Source organism: Xenopus laevis, chromosome 9_10L (genome assembly GCF_017654675.1).
Source record: "Xenopus laevis strain J_2021 chromosome 9_10L, Xenopus_laevis_v10.1, whole genome shotgun sequence".
In the NCBI taxonomy this organism is placed as follows: domain Eukaryota; kingdom Metazoa; phylum Chordata; class Amphibia; order Anura; family Pipidae; genus Xenopus; species Xenopus laevis.
The window spans coordinates 135,792,528-135,811,841 of NC_054387.1; the positions used below are offsets into that span (position 1 = coordinate 135,792,528).

General features: G+C 43.3%; 1 protein-coding gene across 3 annotated transcripts; it reads right to left on the reverse strand.

The window, feature by feature from the left end:
* Window positions 1-1,288: 1,288 nt before the first annotated feature.
* Window positions 1,289-15,706, reverse strand: LOC121397920. Of its 3 annotated transcripts, none has more exons than XM_041576165.1 (7): window positions 15,419-15,706; window positions 13,213-13,569; window positions 12,970-13,011; window positions 5,649-5,984; window positions 5,301-5,351; window positions 5,157-5,207; window positions 1,289-2,241 (listed from the first exon to the last, which is right to left on the reverse strand). In XM_041576165.1, exons 1-7 carry the CDS (start codon window positions 15,441-15,443, stop codon window positions 2,105-2,107), a joined length of 999 nt encoding a protein of 332 aa, XP_041432099.1. In that variant the 5' UTR covers window positions 15,444-15,706; the 3' UTR covers window positions 1,289-2,104. The 3 variants fall into 3 exon arrangements, with proteins under 3 accessions (XP_041432099.1, XP_041432100.1, XP_041432098.1); XM_041576166.1 differs by having other exon boundaries at window positions 15,555-15,704; XM_041576164.1 differs by lacking the exon at window positions 15,419-15,706 and adding an exon at window positions 14,493-14,727.
* Window positions 15,707-19,314: the final 3,608 nt, after the last annotated feature.

The window sequence follows — 19,314 nt, forward strand, 5'->3', positions numbered from 1 at the left end:
GTTCAACCTTAAGTCTATATATAACCTGCCTAACTGCCAGTTGATCCAGAGGAAGGCAAAAAACCCATCTGAAGTCTCTCCAATTTGCCTCAGAGGGGGAAAAATTCCTTCCTGACTCCAAAATGGCAATCAGACTAGTCCCTGGATCAACTTGTACTATGAGCTCTCTCCCATATATATGGATACACAATAGTTGAATTATTACCTCAATTGGCCTCATGTCATGTGCTGATTTGGATTTATCCCTGATGCAGGCAGATCCCATCTAGACCACACACTTTCAGTTTGGGGCAACGTTTTTTCCAGTTATCATGTGTCCCATCTCTCTCATATTTTGTTTATATTTAATATTTAAAGGGATACTGTCATGGGAAAAAACATTTTTTTCAAAATGAATCATTTAATAGTGCTGCTCCAGTAGAATTCTGCACTGAAATCCATTTCTCAAAAGAGCAAACAGATTTTTTTATATTCAATTTTGAAATCTGACATGGGGCTAGACATATTGTCAATTTCCCAGCTGCCCCAAATCATGTGACTTGTGCTCTGATAAACTTCAATCACTCTTTACTGCTGTACTGCAAGTTGGACTGATATCACCCCCTCCCTTTCCCCCCAGCAGCCAAACAACAGAACAATGGGAAGGTAACCAGATAGCAGCTCCCTAACACAAGATAACAGCTGCCTGGTAGATCTAAGAACAACACTCAATAGTAAAATCCAGGTCCCACTGAGACACATTCAGTTACATTGAGAAGGAAAAACAGCAGCTTGCCAGAAAGCATTTCTCTCCTAAAGTGCAGGCACAAGTCACATGACCAGGGGCAGCTGGGAAATTGACAATATGTCTAGCCCCATGTCAGATTTCAAAATTGAATATAAAAAAATCAGTTTGCTCTTTTGAGAAATGGATTTCAGTGCAGAATTCTGCTGGAGTAACACTATTAACTGATGTGTTTTGAAAAAAAACATGTTTTCCGATGACAGGATCCCTTTAAGGTAACTAGGAGGGAGTAGACTGGCAAGTGGTGGAGCTGACATAGGAGCTGGAGGCAGCGGCTGCTGAGGTAAAGCCGGCACAGGACAAGCCAACTGGGAGGTTGATCCCAACACCCACAATAACGCCAGCATGGAAAGAGCAGCATTTTCACTCCAACCGTGTCATGGCAGCCAACATTTGATCCAGTCTCTGGAACACTCCCTCAGAAATGTTTGGCCAGGAGTGACTAGAAGGGCCACTGGTTTGATATTTAAAGTAGAAATAGGAGGGAGTAGACTGACAAGGATGTTGCAGACAGACAGGTTTATTAGTCAGCAGAACAACTTACAGGCTCAGGAGCTCAAAGTAAAACAAAAGTCCATGACGGGTACAATTTAGCCAAAAAGGAAAACAAGAATCAGGAACATCAGCGTGGGAGAGAGTCCTGGAACAGGGTCACACTGGAAAGTAGAAACATAAAACGGGTGTCCAGTAATTTTGAAGACCTATGAACTGGCGAGAGGGGGGGAATTCAGCTCATGCTTTAAATAAGGGCCCTGGGAGCTAATTAGACAATAGGCTGCAACTGCCAGTTAATGAAGAGCAGCTGAAACAATTAGATGCACCAGGGTTAACCAGATTAACCTCAATACAGGGTAAACCTATACCTCGAATCTGCCTTAATAGTAGAGAGATAAGGTAATAGGCTGCTATATACAAGGTACTGGTTCAAACCCAGCAGAGAGATGATTCCTTGTAGTTACAAACCCACTGCTCCTTTCAAAGGGAACCGCACTATGGCAGTTAGGGGGTCACTCAGGGAGGGGAGAGTGAGGGGACGTAGGTAGAAGGGGGGTGTTATGAGCACCAAGTTCATCTCTGGTAGTGAAAACCTTACCTATACCAACGGCCTGAGATTTTCTACTTAATTCATTGGCAACAGAGACAAAGGAGAAACATTTGCTTTGTGCTCAATAAAGTAACCAACAAGTTCTGTTCTATAGGCAGTAAGTTGTAAGGCTTTATAGTCCTGGTTCTGTTGCACTTCTATATTGTTCATTATATTCCTCCAGTAGAATGTGCCGGTGACTTTGGCTCTCCTGGGATTCCCTGTCGGCAGATACTTTATGGTTTGTAGCAAAAGAAGATGAGGAAGGCCACACACCAGGCACCCACAAGAACTCCCATCACCATCCCAATCTTCAGTGTCCTGTGCTTGGTACTGGGCCCATCACCCTTCTGCCCCATTGGGTCTCCATCACCTGTACAGAGAAATAAGAGAATTAGTTCAACCACAGAATGCCAGAAAACCAATGCTCTGTGCTAGGGTTGGGGTGCAGAGATGGGGGTTCCAGACCTACACAGGCAGCTCTATGATGAGAAGCATTGTGCAAACTGTATAGGCTCAATAACTGTATATAGGAATGGGGGGCACAGAGGGCAAAGGGAAGATCACAAGAGAGCTGCGAAGAAAGACTGGAGGGGAACCTTAAGGTTGGGGGAACAGGAACGTTGCATTATTGAACACGTGGGTGTAATATATATAGAAGATAACAATTAGCTATTTGTGTTGAATTCAGAAGGGGGTACTCAGGGCTGTGGCACATAGGACAATGAAGGCACATAACCCTTAGTATTACACTCAATGACCCCTTCTTAGTGCCATACTGTATGGAGCAGGTATATATCCCAGCATCCTCTCTGCTGATGTGGCTCAGGGTCCCCTTTTTGTAGTTTCTTCTCACTGATTGGAGTACTGTTGGGGTGAGTGTAGGTTTACTTCACAAACAATATGGAGACTCCGTCCTTAGCCCAGTTGTGCAGCAGGTTTAGTTGTGAAGTTGCACCAAAAAGTGACATTAGTACCAACCTGGGCCTCTTCATGGTGACACTTGTCCAAGTGCAGTTGGGTTGAGTCTGTCACACACATTGATACAGTCACACACATTGATACCGTTACACACACTGATACAGTCTGAAACTGCCCAAAGTGCTCAACTTAAGCAGTGCATGAATGGCCACATTATCTACATGGGACGGAATATGTGGGAACACAGAGTAGTTACCCCACCAGCACTTCCATTGGGATCCCTGCAGCATTTTCTGTATGTGAGATGTTAGACTTCATTCAGAGACTGCACCGAGAGGGGTCCCTTTTCAGTTAATGGAACATATGCTGAGGGTGGTCATCTTGCTCCATATCTATAACCCATAGCAACCGATCAGTAAGTACCATTTACTGTACTACTATTTATAGCTGCATGGTAATGTTCCCCTTTAATGTAACATGGACCCTAGTGCTGCCTGGTTTCACCATTCCCATGTGTTTCTCCTTCCCTCTCACATACCAGCAACTCATGCTCCTTCCCATTCAGCTATTATTCTACATAGACATGGGGTATAGGCACTTACCCCCAAACACAGCTAAAATGAGGGGGAAACTCAGCAAGTGCAGCAAGTTCAGCCTGGGATGTTTGTGTCTCAGTCCCTGGCTCATTGGATGCTTGTGAGGCTCCTCCCATATAGAGGTGGGTAATTATTTATCTAGAGTGCCATCTTTTGTGGAAAAGTGCTGGCCTTTCTGTGCTTTTATCGTCCCAATTAATAACATTGGAATCAACATTATTTTTACAGGCAGTAAAATGCCACTGATGGGCAACCCTATAATTATCACATCAAACACATGTAGGGGTGAGGCTGTGCCAATCTCACTGGATCAGACTATAGAACATTGACTGTGCCAATCTCACTGGATCAGACTATAGAACATTGACTGTGCCAATCTCACTGGATCAGACTATAGAACATTGACTGTACCAATCTCACTGGATCAGACTATAGAACATTGACTGTGCCAAGCTCATTGGATCAGACTATAGAACATTGACTGGGCCAATCTCATTTGATCAGACTATAGAACATTGACTGTGCCAATCTCACTGGATCAGACTATAGAACATTGACTGTACCAATCTCACTGGATCAGACTATAGAACATTGACTGTGCCAAGCTCATTGGATCAGACTATAGAACATTGACTGTGCCAATCTCGCTGGATCAGACTATAGAACATTGACTGTGCCAATCTCACTGGATCAGACTATAGAACATTGACTGTGCCAAGCTCATTGGATCAGACTATAGAACATTGACTGTGCCAATCTCATTTGATCAGACTATAGAACATTGACTGTGCCAATCTCACTGGATCAGACTATAGAACATTGACTGTGCCAAGCTCATTGGATCAGACTATAGAACATTGACTGTGCCAATCTCACTGGATCAGACTATAGAACATTGACTGTACCAATCTCACTGGATCAGACTATAGAACATTGACTGTGCCAAGCTCATTTGATCAGACTATAGAACATTGACTGTGCCAATCTCGCTGGATCAGACTATAGAACATTGACTGTGCCAATCTCACTGGATCAGACTATAGAACATTGACTGTGCCAAGCTCATTGGATCAGACTATAGAACATTGACTGTGCCAAGCTCATTGAATCAGACTATAGAACATGCAAAATGTAACTGTGCCCTTGTATACATCACCCTGAGTATAGGGCGGCAGATATTGGTCTCTGAAAAACTGGTAAAATTGCAAAGTAAGATATCCAAATGAGTTAAGGGAATCATGTTGGTGGAGACAGGTGCCATGGGGAATAATGTATCTTAACAATGGGGCATGGCCTGACACCTGCCCTTCCCCTAATAAACTTACAAGGCTTTGCCCTGTTGCATTTTGTTCTGCTTGATTCATGAGGTTACTCATCCCTCCATTGCTGACCCCTGGGCTTCTTCTACAGTTAAGGAGGGTAAGTGTGCGCCTCTCCTTCCCCTTATAGAGAATTATGTGCCGTACATTGAATGTTCCTTCTGCAGCTGGTTGAGTCCTGTAGTGATGGAGTCTCCAGCTCGCCCCTTCCACTGATCAACATAAGTCTTACTGATGGACTCCTTCAGGTGAGGTGGTGAGTAACTTACCAACATGTTCCATAGCGCAGTACAAAGACAATAGAGACTGAATGTCCTGCTTTCTATAAGGCTGCTGCTATAATGACATCATGTTGTGATACATTACATTTCAGCACAACACAATGTCAGTAGACAAAAGAGTCCCTATTAACCTCACAGTTCTGTATTTAGGGTATGAACTGGGGCCCTTACCAGCATGCTCTGGGGCAGAACGTGACTCCAGGCCCATCTGGTTCTCTTGTGCTGGAGCAAAGAGGGGAGAGAAAGAGAGAACAATACTAATATCTTTGTGTTATTTCCCCATCACACACTCATATGTAAGATTCGGGGCCTTACCAGCATGCACTGGGGCAGAAAGTAGCTCAATGTCAATGCGGTTCTGTTGCTCTGGAGGAAAGAAACGAGACAAAGAACAAAGATGTGAGAGGAAGATAAATAGGACATGAGATGTTTTGTTCACATATAACAAGAATACAACACTGTGTATTTATATTAAACCACATGTAATATGATAGATATGGGGGGGGGGCTGGAACTGATATGCTATAGAGCTGTTGTTTCTATGGTTTGGTACAATACTCGGTACAGCAGTTATTATTGTGCTTCAGTCAGGACCCAATGAGAATTCCCAGTGGATTAGTGGGAACACACATTGTGGCTTGCTGGGATACAAGTAATATTCACCTTGCACAGTCAGAGTGTACCCACACTGCACTTTGCTAACTCCGTACTGAATTACGCTGATGTATTTGCCGCCGTCAGTCAGAGTCACATTGGTCAGTGTTAGAGAAACATTTCCCTTCTCAAGTTCTGCTGGAGACAACAGCGCCCGGGGATCATGAACCACAAGTTCTCCATGGCGGAACTCCACTAATGACTTGCCATTGTGCTTCCAACTCACACTCAGACCCCACAGCTTAATGGGCATGGTGTCTGCTTCAAACAGGCACTTGAGGAACACATCCTTGGAAAGAAGCTTGTCTGGCCCAGAAGAACCTGCTGGAGTCTTCAGTCTACAAACTAAACAACAAGAGAAAGAACATGAAAGGTGGCACCTTGGATGGATAATACACAAAATGTATTCGGGAACTAACCTGATAAAATGGCCCAGTGTATCTTACACCTGCTGGGCTGTCTGTTACTTTTTGAGTAATTGGATTTTTCTAACTCTGCCTAATTATTGTTCACTAGGTCTCATAGCTTAACTCTAGACTGGTCCTATGGCCAACACCAACTCCAGGTCTGGGCAGATGTTACCATCAAACCTGGGAGAAGTTTATACCTACTTATACGTATACTGTGTGTGTGTGTTGGGGTCACATGGAACTGTCTATATCATGGAAAAGCAGCAGGCATTATGTTGGTGACGTTGAATTGAAGTGAAGGCATAATGATGGCTTGTTGGCTTCTTTGGAGTTTTGGGAACAGTCGGAGAGTCAGGGGCTGGATATTCTTGGTCACATCTTTTAAAATCAACAAGGGAAAAGCTTAGACTTGTTTATGTCTCCTGCCAATATTACTTCATTAGAGAAAGTCATACAGTTCCAGCCTTACCAAGAGACCCTCCCTTGAGACTTTGTTGAACTGAATATCATATGGCTCAGCCTACAAGGGGCAGAGATATGACTTTGATCTTCCCTTTGTCTTCTCTTCATTCACCTTCCATTCTTTCTTCTCTTGCCTTCAATTCTTTCACACTCTCGACATTCTCCCTTTCTTTCTTTTCTTCCCACTCATCTGCATTCTTCTCTTAGGCATCTCTAGCACTTGGTGGACTTTTGACATTTACTATGAAACTATTACTTATCAGCTCTTTCCCAGTTACCCTTTGTTTCATGAACCCCTTAGCTCTTTACAGTATATAATGATAAGGGGAATAGCACAGAGACAGCAGGGTAAGTAGCAAGTGCAGTTCTGTGGGTGAGGTTTACAGAGGTGTCCTAGGGGTAATATTCCCAATGTAAGATTCCAGATGGAAAATTTAATGAGCTGATCTGAGTGCCAAGCACAGTTGTGGAATAGACGGGAAAGAGCTGATAAGTAATAGTTCCATAGTAAATGTAAAAAGTCCACCAAGTGCTAGAGATAAGAAGAATGCAGATGAGTGGGAAGACAAAAAGACAAAGGGAGAATGTTGAGAGTGTGAAAGAATAGAAGGAGAAAGTAGAAAAGAATTGAAGGCAAGAGAAGAAAGAATGGAAGGTGAATGGAGAGAAGACAAAGGGAAGATCAAAGTCATATCTCTGTTCCTTGTAATCTATGCCATTTGATATTCAGTCTGTTCAAGACACAAGGGATGGTCTCTTGGTAAGGCTGGAACTATATGACTTGCTCTAATGAAGGATTATTGGCAGGAGACCTATACAAGTGCTGCTTTCTGAGCCTTTCCCTTGTTGATTTTAAAAGATTTGACCAACAATCTCCAGCCTCTGACTCTCCAGCGGTTCCCGAACTGGGGATAAGCCAAGAGACAAAGTAGCTGCTTGTCCTCCACCTGCTTGTCTGGTATGTGTAACCTACATTGCGCCTGAACTTATACTGGATACGGGATTTAGAAGGAGTTATTGCAATGTTCACCGGCAGTTTCATTAGGTAGGTGTTCACCTAAACTGTGAAGGTGTGATGTAGTCATTATTGGGACCATTGGGACCAGATCTCACTTTCCCACCTCTGTGAGTTATACTCAAAACCTACTTGAATAGTTCAATGGAACCATTGTGATTGGATATTGGTGACTGTTTCCTTAAGGGGTTAAAGGACAAGGAAAGTTAAACTAAAGAAGTAGGTAGAAATGTTGTACATGATGTTTTGTGCTTCTGTACCAGCCCAAGGCAACCACAGCCCTTTAGCAGTAAAGATCTGTGTCTCCAAAGATGCCCCAGTAGCTCCCCATCTTCTTTTCTGCTGATTCACTGCACATGCTCTGTGCTGCTGTCACTTACTGAGCTTAGGGAGCCACTCACAATATACAGTACACATAGAATAGAAATGTCACAATATAAGGCTGATTAGTAATTAATACACATAATTACTACATGGCAGCACAGAAACCAGTGCAATTAGCATCAGAATTGAATAATCAGCAAACCTGTAGCATCAGCTTATATTACAGCCAGGGAAGCTCATTTTCTGCTGGATAATTAGTGACGAGCCCTAAGCTTAGCTTCTCAACAGCCAATCAGAGCCCACTGAGCATGTGAGTGTCACAGACACTTTCCAAGATGGTGACCCCCTGTGACAAGTTTGAAGTCCTGGATCATTGCTGCTATTGACAAGCTCAAACTTTTGCCTCGTGCAATAAGTTCACTGTATAAAATAGGACATTTTTAGCCATATTCATTTTTTGGGTTTAGTTCTCCTTTAAAGGCCTTGTATCCTTAGCAGCCTGCCAAATAAATATTCCATTCCTTCTTACTGAAGTATATGTGTCTTTATTGCATTTCCCCTGCCGCTTGGGCATCTAGCAGATCAGTTGGGCTAATTTCCCTTAGTTTTATATATTCTCATATACTATTATATTGTATTACATTATACTTTGTGCATGTAAGAAGTCTCATAAATGACACCGTTAGTATATCCCTTGTGTTTTGTGTGCAAGTCGACCAATAAACATAGTTTAATGTGAAACAACCCGATCATTGACCCTGATTTCCAGTAATGTGGATAAATTGAACATTTTCTATAATTGTGTGCTGTGAATATTATTTTCAAAATAGTCTTGGCTTGGTCCATGTCAAGTGGAAAATGACTTAATATTTAATTATCTAGTCTGTGGGCCCATCAGTTAGTAGCGCTGAAGTCAGTCCATGTAGGGGACAGATCTCAGATTGTAGTGAATTTATAGACAACAATCCTCCCTGTGTGCTGAGTCAGGTGAATTACAACTTGCCAGGGCTGATAATATGACACTGAATCGGATGTTTCTCCGTCAGTGGAAAATCGCTAGTGAAGAAAGTGTTGAAGAACAGGTCTTGCCTGTTACTCGTGGGACGTCTATACAGCCCTCACACCTGCTGGCGGCTTCCTGAGTGTGCGACTGAGGTAAGATAAGTGTTAGAATTCTGTGAGCGCACACTCAAGAAGCCGCCAGCAGGTGCGAGGGCTGTAAAGACGAGACAGACAAGACCGAGACGCAACAAGCAGGATGAAGAGCCACATGAAGCTCCGGAGCCGTGGGTTGTCTACCTCTGCTCTATTGGGACTTGCAGCTAGAAGAGGCTCTGTTTGGCTCTTCATCTGGATTTTATTCAACCAAAACTTGCCTCCAAACAAGAGCTTGAGTGACCAGTAGAAGGTGGGTGATAGATACATACGTTATGGGAGGGGGTAACAAGGTGAGAAGAAAGGGAGGGTTGAGATGTATGGAGGCACAGCCAATGGGGAAATGGTACTTTGAAGGTGAGAAGAACATTATAGGGAACGAGGAGATGTAGGCTGAGCCTAGGGAGGGAAATTACAAAGTATATCTGTAGTGTAGGGGCTTCCAGTATCAGTTGGGAAAGTGATCCTCACAACTGGTAAATGTGAGTGTGTAATATAGTTAGTAAAAGTTACAGTAGTCCAGGTGGGACAGGAGGAGAGGACTTGGGAAGGTTTAGAAACAGCGTGAAAGATGAATATGTCAAATGGGATATAGTACAACACAAGAGTAATATATGAGTAGTTGTGTACTAGTGGCATGAGTGTGTGTCCAGGTATTAATCACTGAGTGTATAAGTGTGTGTCCAGCTATGTGCTAGTAAGTGTGACTATTAGTGTGTAACTGTGTGTCCATCTATGTGCCAGTTAGTGTGATTATGAGTGTGTAACTGTGTGTGAATATGCACCAGTATGTTTAATTGTCTGTGTGCAGGAGTGGGAGTGTGTTTCCACCATGTATATAGCATTATGGGTGAGTGCTCACATATAAATGTATCATCATCATCATTTACTTATAAGATACTCAGTGCTTTACCTTAGTTATAACAAACAGGGAATAAATGGTGGATAACAACAAGGGTTACAGATACAATAGGATTAGAGGGGCCTACAAATTAGAGTTTACAAAGTAAAGGTTAGGGTACAATTGAGACATTAGGGTTTTAGAAACAATTTGTGATTTTTGATACAGCAATGATTGATTCATGAAGTTACATTGAATAGGCCTCTTTAAACAGGTGGGTCTTTAAGGAGCGCTTGAAAGTTTGGAAGGAAGGAGAAAGTCTGACAGCTTGTGGCAGAGAGTTCCAGAGAAAAGCAGAAGCCTGAGAGAAGTCTTGTAGATGAGAATGGGCAGAAGTGATGAGAGAGAAGTCTTGTAGATCAGAATGGGTAGAAGTGATGAGAGAGAAGTCTTGTAGATGAGAATGGGCAGAAGTGATGAGAGAGAAGTTTTGTAGATCAGAATGGGTAGAAGTATAGAGAGAAGTCTTCTAGATGAGAATGGGCAGAAGTGATCAGAGGAGAAGTTTTGTAGATCAGAATGGGTAGAAGTATAGAGAGAAGTCTTGTAGGTGAGAATGAGCAGAAGTGATGAGAGAGAAGTCTTGTAGGTGAGAATGGGCAGAAGTGATCAGAGGAGAAGTCTTGTAGATCAGAATGGGTAGAAGTATAGAGAGAAGTCTTGTAGATGAGAATGGGCAGAAGTGACCAGAGGAGAAGTTTTGTAGATCAGAATGGGTAGAAGTATAGAGAGAAGTCTTGTAGGTGAGAATGGGCAGAAGTGATCAGAGGAGAAGTTTTGTAGATCAGAATGGGTAGAAGTATAGAGAGAAGTCTTGTAGGTGAGAATGGGCAGAAGTGATGAGAGAGAAGTCTTGTAGATGAGAATGGGTAGAAGTATAGAGAGAAGTCTTGTAGATGAGAATGGGCAGAAGTGATGAGAGAGAAGTCTTGTAGGTGAGAATGGGCAGAAGTGATGAGAGAGAAGTCTTGTAGATCAGAATGGGTAGAAGTATAGAGAGAAGTCTTGTAGATGAGAATGGGCAGAAGTGATGAGAGAGAAGGCTTGTAGATGAGAATGGGTAGAAGTATAGAGAGAAGTCTTGTAGGTGAGAATGGGCAGAAGTGATCAGAGGAGAAGTTTTGTAGATCAGAATGGGTAGAAGTATAGAGAGAAGTCTTGTAGGTGAGAATGGGCAGAAGTGATGAGAGAGAAGTTTTGTAGATCAGAATGGGTAGAAGTATAGAGAGAAGTCTTGTAGGTGAGAATGGGCAGAAGTGATGAGAGGAGAAGTGAGGGAAGATCAGAAGCAGAGCGAAGGTTTCGTGAAGGAGAGTATTTGGAGATTAGAGATGAAATATAGGGAGGAGTTTCATTATTAAGGGCCTTGAATGTGTAAGTAATTTGAATTTGATTCTAGAGGAGATTGGGAGCCAGTGAAGGGACATACATATGGGAGCAGCTGATGTTGAGCGGTGAGATAGATGAATGAGTCTAGCGGCCGCGTTTAGATCAGATTGGAGTTGTGAGAGGTGACTTGTTGGAATACCTGTGAGGAGTAAGTTGCAGTAATCAAGGCGGGAGATGATGAGAGACTGAATCAGTGTTTTAGTTGATTCTGAACTGAGATAGGGTCGTATTCGAGCAATGTTGCGCAGTTGAATACGGCAAGATTTTGCAAGCGTTTGAATGTTGGTGAAAAAGACAGATGAGAGTCTCGTATAACTCCTAGGCAGCCTGTGTGGTGGAATGAAAGGTGTAGTAGTGTATATGTACATGTTTGTGCCAGTGAAGGTGTTGTGTGAGTATACAGAGGTAAGTGTGAGTAGGTACACACATAGTAGTACTTACAGATGAGGAGGTGCAGAAGGGTCACAGTAACGACTCTCAGGCACATGTTGAATGGAGTCTCTCACTCACACTCACAGCTCAGTGTTACTCCCATGTGACTACAGACCCGGCTGATAAGAGACACTCTGACTTCTCAGCCCAGATAACACACAGGGGGCACATCCCTACAATGCCGACTTAACCCCTCACTTGCCACAAAGAGCTTGTGTGAAACTGAAGCCACCAGTGATGGAACTAAGGAGGGGCGGCTGAGTGCACGATGTCCCCCATAGAGTGTTCTGTGCACCTCCACATCGGCGCCAGAGTCTGGAGGGCCCCAAGGGACGCACAGAGTTGCTTACATACCTCTCAACTATCCTGTTTTTCGCGGGACAGTCCTGATTTGGACAGCTTAACCCACAGTCTCGAAATGTCCCGACTTTCTCTGTGATCTCCCGCACTGAACAGCCAGTATAAGATACAACATTTCTAAAACTTAATTGGCTTTTGGCAGGGAGCCCAGAATACATTTTAGCTGGACTTGGATTCATTTGTAACAATTTAAGATAAGCAAATCAATAAATGTAACAATTTAAGATAAGCAGGTTTCATAACCTGCCAAATTCTGTAAAATCTTGTTATCTCTCTTTCTATTTCAAAAATGTGTGGTATGAACATGTGGCGTGTGTAGATATGGGAGGTAAGTACCTGGGCAGCAGGGCAAACTTCATGGATTTATTTGGACCTTATTTAATTTGTGCAGCAAAAATGAGCAGCCATGTGACTATAAGGGAAATCTCTTTATTGTTCCCTTACGTGTCCCCCAGCCTATTGGTACAATACATGTGAATATTACAGTACAAGTGAAAAAATATCTTTATACATTGTGATTTGAGAAGCTTGCGCTCTCCCCCAACCCACCCATATATTTTGACTCATCTCCAGAATCTTTGTATGTTCAGCCGTCAGTAGATGCCTCATGGCTTATAACAGAAGAAGAGCCGGAGGGCCAGACACCAGGTGACTGCAAATACCCCCAGCACCATCCCAATCTTCAGAGTCCGGTGTTTGGTACCGGGACCCTCACGCCTCATTGTGTCTGTAAAGAGGGATCCGACAATGAATTCCATGCCCCCCACCTCCCATGCCCACACATAAATGCCCATTGGCTGCCCTCTGTGCCCTTTACTCTTTATCTTCCCTCATAATCCTATTAAAGATGGAGGAGGAATTCCTCAGGCCGGGGGCACTTACCTGCTGGTGTTAAGTCGGTCGCACGTTTGGCAGTGCCTCTCTCTGTACAGAGATTGAAAACAAGTAAAACATTTAGTAAGAAGACGTTTCACTCCTCATCCGAGCAGCTTCTTCAGTACAACTCACTGGTGTGGGAAGTTCTCTTCCTCTAATCCAATCACAATGGCCCATTGTTACCTAATCTCTGTGTATTGTGTATGGGGGTACCCAAGACTGGGGAATAATAGTTTGGAGGGGACATACCCAAGATTTTCAGGGTGACTGTTTTGGTTGCACGGAGGGTATCATGTTGCACGTCACACTTATATTTCCCAGCATCCTCCAGGGTGAGATTTCTCAGCCTTAAGGAGACAATCCCTCCCTTCAGGTGCTTCTCTATTGTCCCAGAGTCTGTTGAGTAGTTGTAGGTGGTGTTCTGGAAGAATTTCTGGAGCCCGTCCTTGGACCAGGAGGCAGTTAGTTGCCTGGCATCCATAGAGGGGTAAATCCTGAAGGAGCAGAGCAGGATGATATCACTACCCACCAAGGCCTCCTGAGACCCGAGGACCATCAGGGTGAGGAAAGGTGCCCCACTTGTGGGTGTGGGGGCTGCAGTCACAGCTGTGGAGGCAATGCAGGGAGTTAATAAGGAGCACCATAGCATGAGGCACTTTGCACAGAGAAATGGAGGACAACACTGAGTCATATAATATTCCTGGGGAAACTCATACACATCTACATACTCTGTATATTGGTACTGTTATTGGGCAGCTTTATAGTAATATACACATACACTCAGTCTTGGAATGTCAGCAGCTATTTGGTTGCTAGGGTCCAATCTACCCTAGCAACCAGGCCCTGGTGTGAATGGGAGGCTGGACGGAGAATGGAAGATGAACAGGAGATGGGCAGAATAGAAGGAGGAGACATGCAAAGTAGCAATTACAATAAAACTGTAGCCTCACAGGGCAAAGGTTATATGATTGCCGGGGTCAGTGACCCCCACTTGAGAGTTGGAAAGAGACAGAAGAGAAAGGGAAATCATTCAAAATAACAAAACAATAAAACATCTGTGAATAATAAGCCATCCTATAACATACGAATAGTTACATTAGAGATGAATTACCCCTTTAATTGTAATTAGTGCCTCTCATGTGCCCCAGGTCTGGGAGATGTTTCATACAAAGGAAACTGCAGTTGCAAGTGGAGTATTGTGGAGTATTGATTGCTTTGTCACTTTCACAGCTCCATTTCTAGTTTCCTGTAGGCCTCAGTACAACTGCACTACTATATGATATTGCCCTGCTGTCTCTTTAAATCTGACAGACGTACTATAGACAGGGGTGCTCCGCCAATGAGGCGAGTTGAGGCTGTTGCCTCATGCGGCAGCGCCCCACTAGGTACCAGGGGCAGCAAAAATGCTGCTCCTGGTACTTTAAGAGCTAATTTCTGGGGGAGGGGGGGGCAGCAGCAACTGCTGCTGCCTCAGGCAGCAGAGGGGCCAGGATCGCCCCTGACTATAGACACAATTATGAGCCACTTACCTACAAATTGCACCAAAACCAAGGAATAAATAGATACGGACACCATAGTCTGAAATGATTGTCTCCCTCAATGACTGACGGCTCTATTGGGAGGCACCTCCTGTACTGAGAATGTTAGTTATCTAATTAAACATCTGCTGGAATAGACCTGTCTGTGCTCAGATACCAGACACCCTCTCATCTCCCTCACTCATGTATTATAAGGGATAATGTACCCCCTACTGTAAATGATAAGGATATTAGAAGTCACTGAGGGGCTGTTCTGTGACCATATAAAGGCACAAGGCTGCAGGCTGAGTTATACAGGGAACTCTGAGTATCACTCATGTATTATAAGGGATAATGTACCCCCTACTGTAAATGATAAGGATATTAGAAGTCACCGAGGGGTTGTTCTGTGACCATATAAAGACACAAGGCTGCAGGCTGAGTTATACAGGGAACTCTGAGTATCACTCATGTATTATAAGGGATAATGTACCCCCTACTGTAAATGATAAGGATATTAGAAGTCACTGAGGGGTTGTTCTGTGACCATATAAAGGGACAAGGCTACAGGCTGAGTTATACAGGGAACTCTGAGTATCACTCATGTATTATAAGGGATAATGTACCCCCTACTGTAAATAATAAGGATATTAGAAATCACTGAAGAATCCCATTGTTTTATGACTGAGCACCAGAAGTGACCCATCCTCATTCTGAAAATCTCAAGTGCACTTGTTTTACCACATCAATTATGGTGGGCTCAAATTCCCACATGGCCCCAATTACAGAGCAGCATGTGAAATTGATGTATATGAGCCCTATAGTCTGCTGTTTACACCTTTATATGGGATGATGTGCAAACAAATGATCTGCTTCCCTCTGATCTACAACTAAGAATCCTGTAGGGTAGAACAAAGCTTCAATAAAGGGGAAATTACCATTATGAGGAATGATTTTATGCATACTGTTGTATGTTGTTTTGCTTTCTGTCAACAATTCCCATTTGATAATAAAGTCATTAGAAATTTGAGGCCCTGGTTCTTTAGCAAGTTAAGTATACATTTAAGCACTCACGTGCAATTAAAATTTTAGCATGTTCATGACAGTTGGTAGAATCGCTAATTTCCGACTCCTGGATATGGAACTGCTGCTCACGCGAATACTCGTATCAATAATCCTCCTGGGACACTCACACAGGAGACAGCAGCAGCGCGAGAACGGAGGAGAGGAGTGGGAGGGGCAGAGCCACGATGGAAGACAGGATGGCGGAGCGGTCCTAGAGACCTCTGGATTCACCGAAACAGCTTCTGCTGGTTGTGCATACTACTGAGGAAGCAGGCCCCCGCCGGGCCCCCTGTACCCCCGGGTCCCCACGCGACTGCGGCTCCTGCTTCCTCGGTAGTTACGCCACTGTTCCTTATAGTGAATTCTCTGTACAATGGATATAAAACTGGTCTAATGGGAGGGACACATGAAGCTCTGCTAAGTTAAGTAAAGTAAACTTTATTATCATCTCAGCAGTATACGAATATACAGTGAGACGAGACGCCGTGGCTCCAGCTGGTACATATCACAAACAGCCACATAGAATACACAATAAGTATGTAAAATGTGCAATATATAGGCAGAAATTGGATATATACACGTGTAAACCTTTAGAATTGTGCAAATAAATTAACAGTTCACAAAGTGTGTCTGGAATGTTGTGGGAGGACAGGCAGTGAGTTGAGGAGTCTGATCACTTGTGGAAAAAAGCTTTCGCGCAGCCTGTTTGTTCGGGCTTTAATACTGCGAAAGCGTCTGCCGGATGGGAGCAGCGTGAACAGTCCGTGTGTGACATTGTGACAAACTTCCTATAAACTATAGTAGTATTTATCTGTTATCTACTGTGTATCCTGTGCTTGAATGGCTGCCCCCATGGCTACACAGCAGCTTGTTTATATAAACTATAGTAGTACTTATCTGTTATCTACTGTGTATCCTGTGCTTGAATGGCTGCCCCCATGGCTACACAGCAGCTTGTTTATATAAACTATAGTAGTACTTATCTGTTATCTACTGTGTATCCTGTGCTTGAATGGCTGCCCCCATGGCTACACAGCAGCTTGTTTATATAAACTATAGTAGTACTTATCTGTTATCTACTGTGTATCCTGTGCTTAAATGGCTGCCCCCATGGCTACACATCAGCTTGTTTATATAAACTATAGTAGTACTTATCTGTTATCTACTGTGTATCCTGTGCTTGAATGGCTGCCCCCATGGCTACACAGCAGCTTGTTTATATAAACTATAGTAGTACTTATCTGTTATCTACTGTGTATCCTGTGCTTGAATGGCTGCCCCCATGGCTACACAGCAGCTTGTTTATATAAACTATAGTAGTACTTATCTGTTATCTACTGTGTATCCTGTGCTTGAATGGCTGCCCCCATGGCTACACAGCAGCTTGTTTATATAAACTATAGTAGTACTTATCTGTTATCTACTGTGTATCCTGTGCTTGAATGGCTGCCCCCATGGCTACACAGCAGCTTGTTTATATAAACTATAGTAGTACTTATCTGTTATCTACTGTGTATCCTGTGCTTAAATGGCTGCCCCCATGGCTACACATCAGCTTGTTTATATAAACTATAGTAGTACTTATCTGTTATCTACTGTGTATCCTGTGCTTGAATGGCTGCCCCCATGGCTACACAGCAGCTTGTATATATAAACTATAGTAGTGTTTCTTAAGCAAACACATCAGTTGTATCAGTACAGCACAACACCGTCTTCTCATTTCTTTAAAACACTTTAATTTGTTGGTGTTACTGTTCCTTTAACAAGAGCTGCTGTGTGCCTGAATAAAGTGTCAGCTCCTGAGTGCTCATATAGAGAGAAGCTGCTAAATACCCCAGAGAGAAACAGCATTAGCATTACAGCCCCCCAATGTGGAAATTATTTGTCTTTGCATAAAGTTCAAAAATCATCTTTTTTGTTTACTATTTTGGATAATTCAATATAATTCATGTGAAACAATGTTTATTTGTCCTGCGGATTCCCAGACTGAAGGGGAGAGTAAGAACCCCCTGCACCCCTGCACCCCGTCTCCCTCACTTCTTGTCCTGCCCCCACATATCTACTCACTCACTAAATCCTATCACTGTCTCCAAACAATCATTTCTCCCCTAAAGTTCTGCTTCACTCTCTCCTCATATCACACACTGACACGTGACTATTAATTCCCATTTCTCTCCAGTCCATAATGAATGCTGTCACTAAGCTCGTGTGCCTTAGCAACCATTCCTCTTGTGCCAGTCTCTGCACTCGGATTCCGCTGCTTTTCAGAATAAAATTCAAAACTGTCCCCAATTCTTCTCCACCCCTCACTGACCGGCCCCTCAGCTCCTCTCTCATTCCCTCCTCACACTCACACTCACACTCAAGCCTTTGCTTGGGCTGCTCCTTCACTCCCACTTTCTTCTCTTATGAGCGAGACAATGAGAGAGCAGTGGAAATGTGAAGGCTGTACATGAAGTAGCCCGAGTGTGAGCTCATATACTGTTATACAACAAGGGCAAGTAATGGGGCCCACCAGCACTGTATCTGGGCACATAGTGGCCAATGGCTTCCAACAGGAGCTCTTGTGGCTTTCTGTTTTTTTTTGTCTTTGCAGATGTTTTGTCTTTTTGCAGCAGTTCTGCTTTCAGGCTCCACTTCCCCTTTGATTCATTAACACTTACACTGCATCTCACATCAGTCTTGTGACTCCCCAAATCTCTGAGCTTCCCCCCATCTTCCCCCATCTGGCCTGGCATAGATTCAGTGCTAAATGCAATTCCCAGTGCCACGTCCCTCACCTTCCTGATCTTGCCCATCCCACACCCTAAGTCTCATACCCCTTCTGCTTTTAGATTGCAAGCTCTTTTGGGCAGGGCCCTCTTTCCCCCTTATATAGGTGATTGCTTGTGTATAAATCTCTTTGTTCTGTATGACCATGAGTATCATGGGGTGGTTAATGGAACAGGTAGGGGATAATGTAATAGAAATAACAGCTGCTTGGTTGCTCTTAGTTACAAGACCCAGTGTAAATGTGGTGACTTGTATTGCTCACCCTGTTAGTCATATGCACATTCATGTAATACACATAGATATATTGTATATAACACACCCCAGATATTGCTGGGCCACTGCCTGCTTTATTCTAACTGCACTAGATTGACTCGGACTCGTTTCATAGTCATGAATATCTTGTAAATTATATCCTAAATTATAAACGGTGACTAGTGATGACATCAGTTATAAACGGTGCGTAGTGATGTCATTTTTGTCACATGACTCATTAAAACGTGTGTATTATAATAAATAAAGTACCCGTTATAAAATATGAGGATATAAGAAGTCACCTCGGAGTTCCATGACCTTCACCCTCGTACTTTTATATGGTCACGAAACTCCTCTGTGACATATAATATCCTTATATTTTACAATAGGGGGTACTTTATTTATTATATATACTTCACTTCCTGTCATGTGACCTCCTTCCCTCTTCTCTCTAGGTAGGTCCCTGTGTCAGTGTAACCAGAATTATATTCCCTTCCTGAATACTCTGGTCTAACCTGTTAAAGAAACAAACACTCGCTTTGCTTGTTGAAATGTGTTTAATACAAACTGGAGCTGATAGGCTGCCCTCCTGCAGGTGCCTCCTGTTCCTATCAGGGAACTGTACTATGGCAGTTGCTGGGGTTGAAGAGGGGGTAAGGGGTGTTTTTAAACATCAGGATTTTCCCTGTTTGTGCCTGTGGTTTTGTACTAAATACACACCTCCCAACTGGGCTGTTTTTTGACT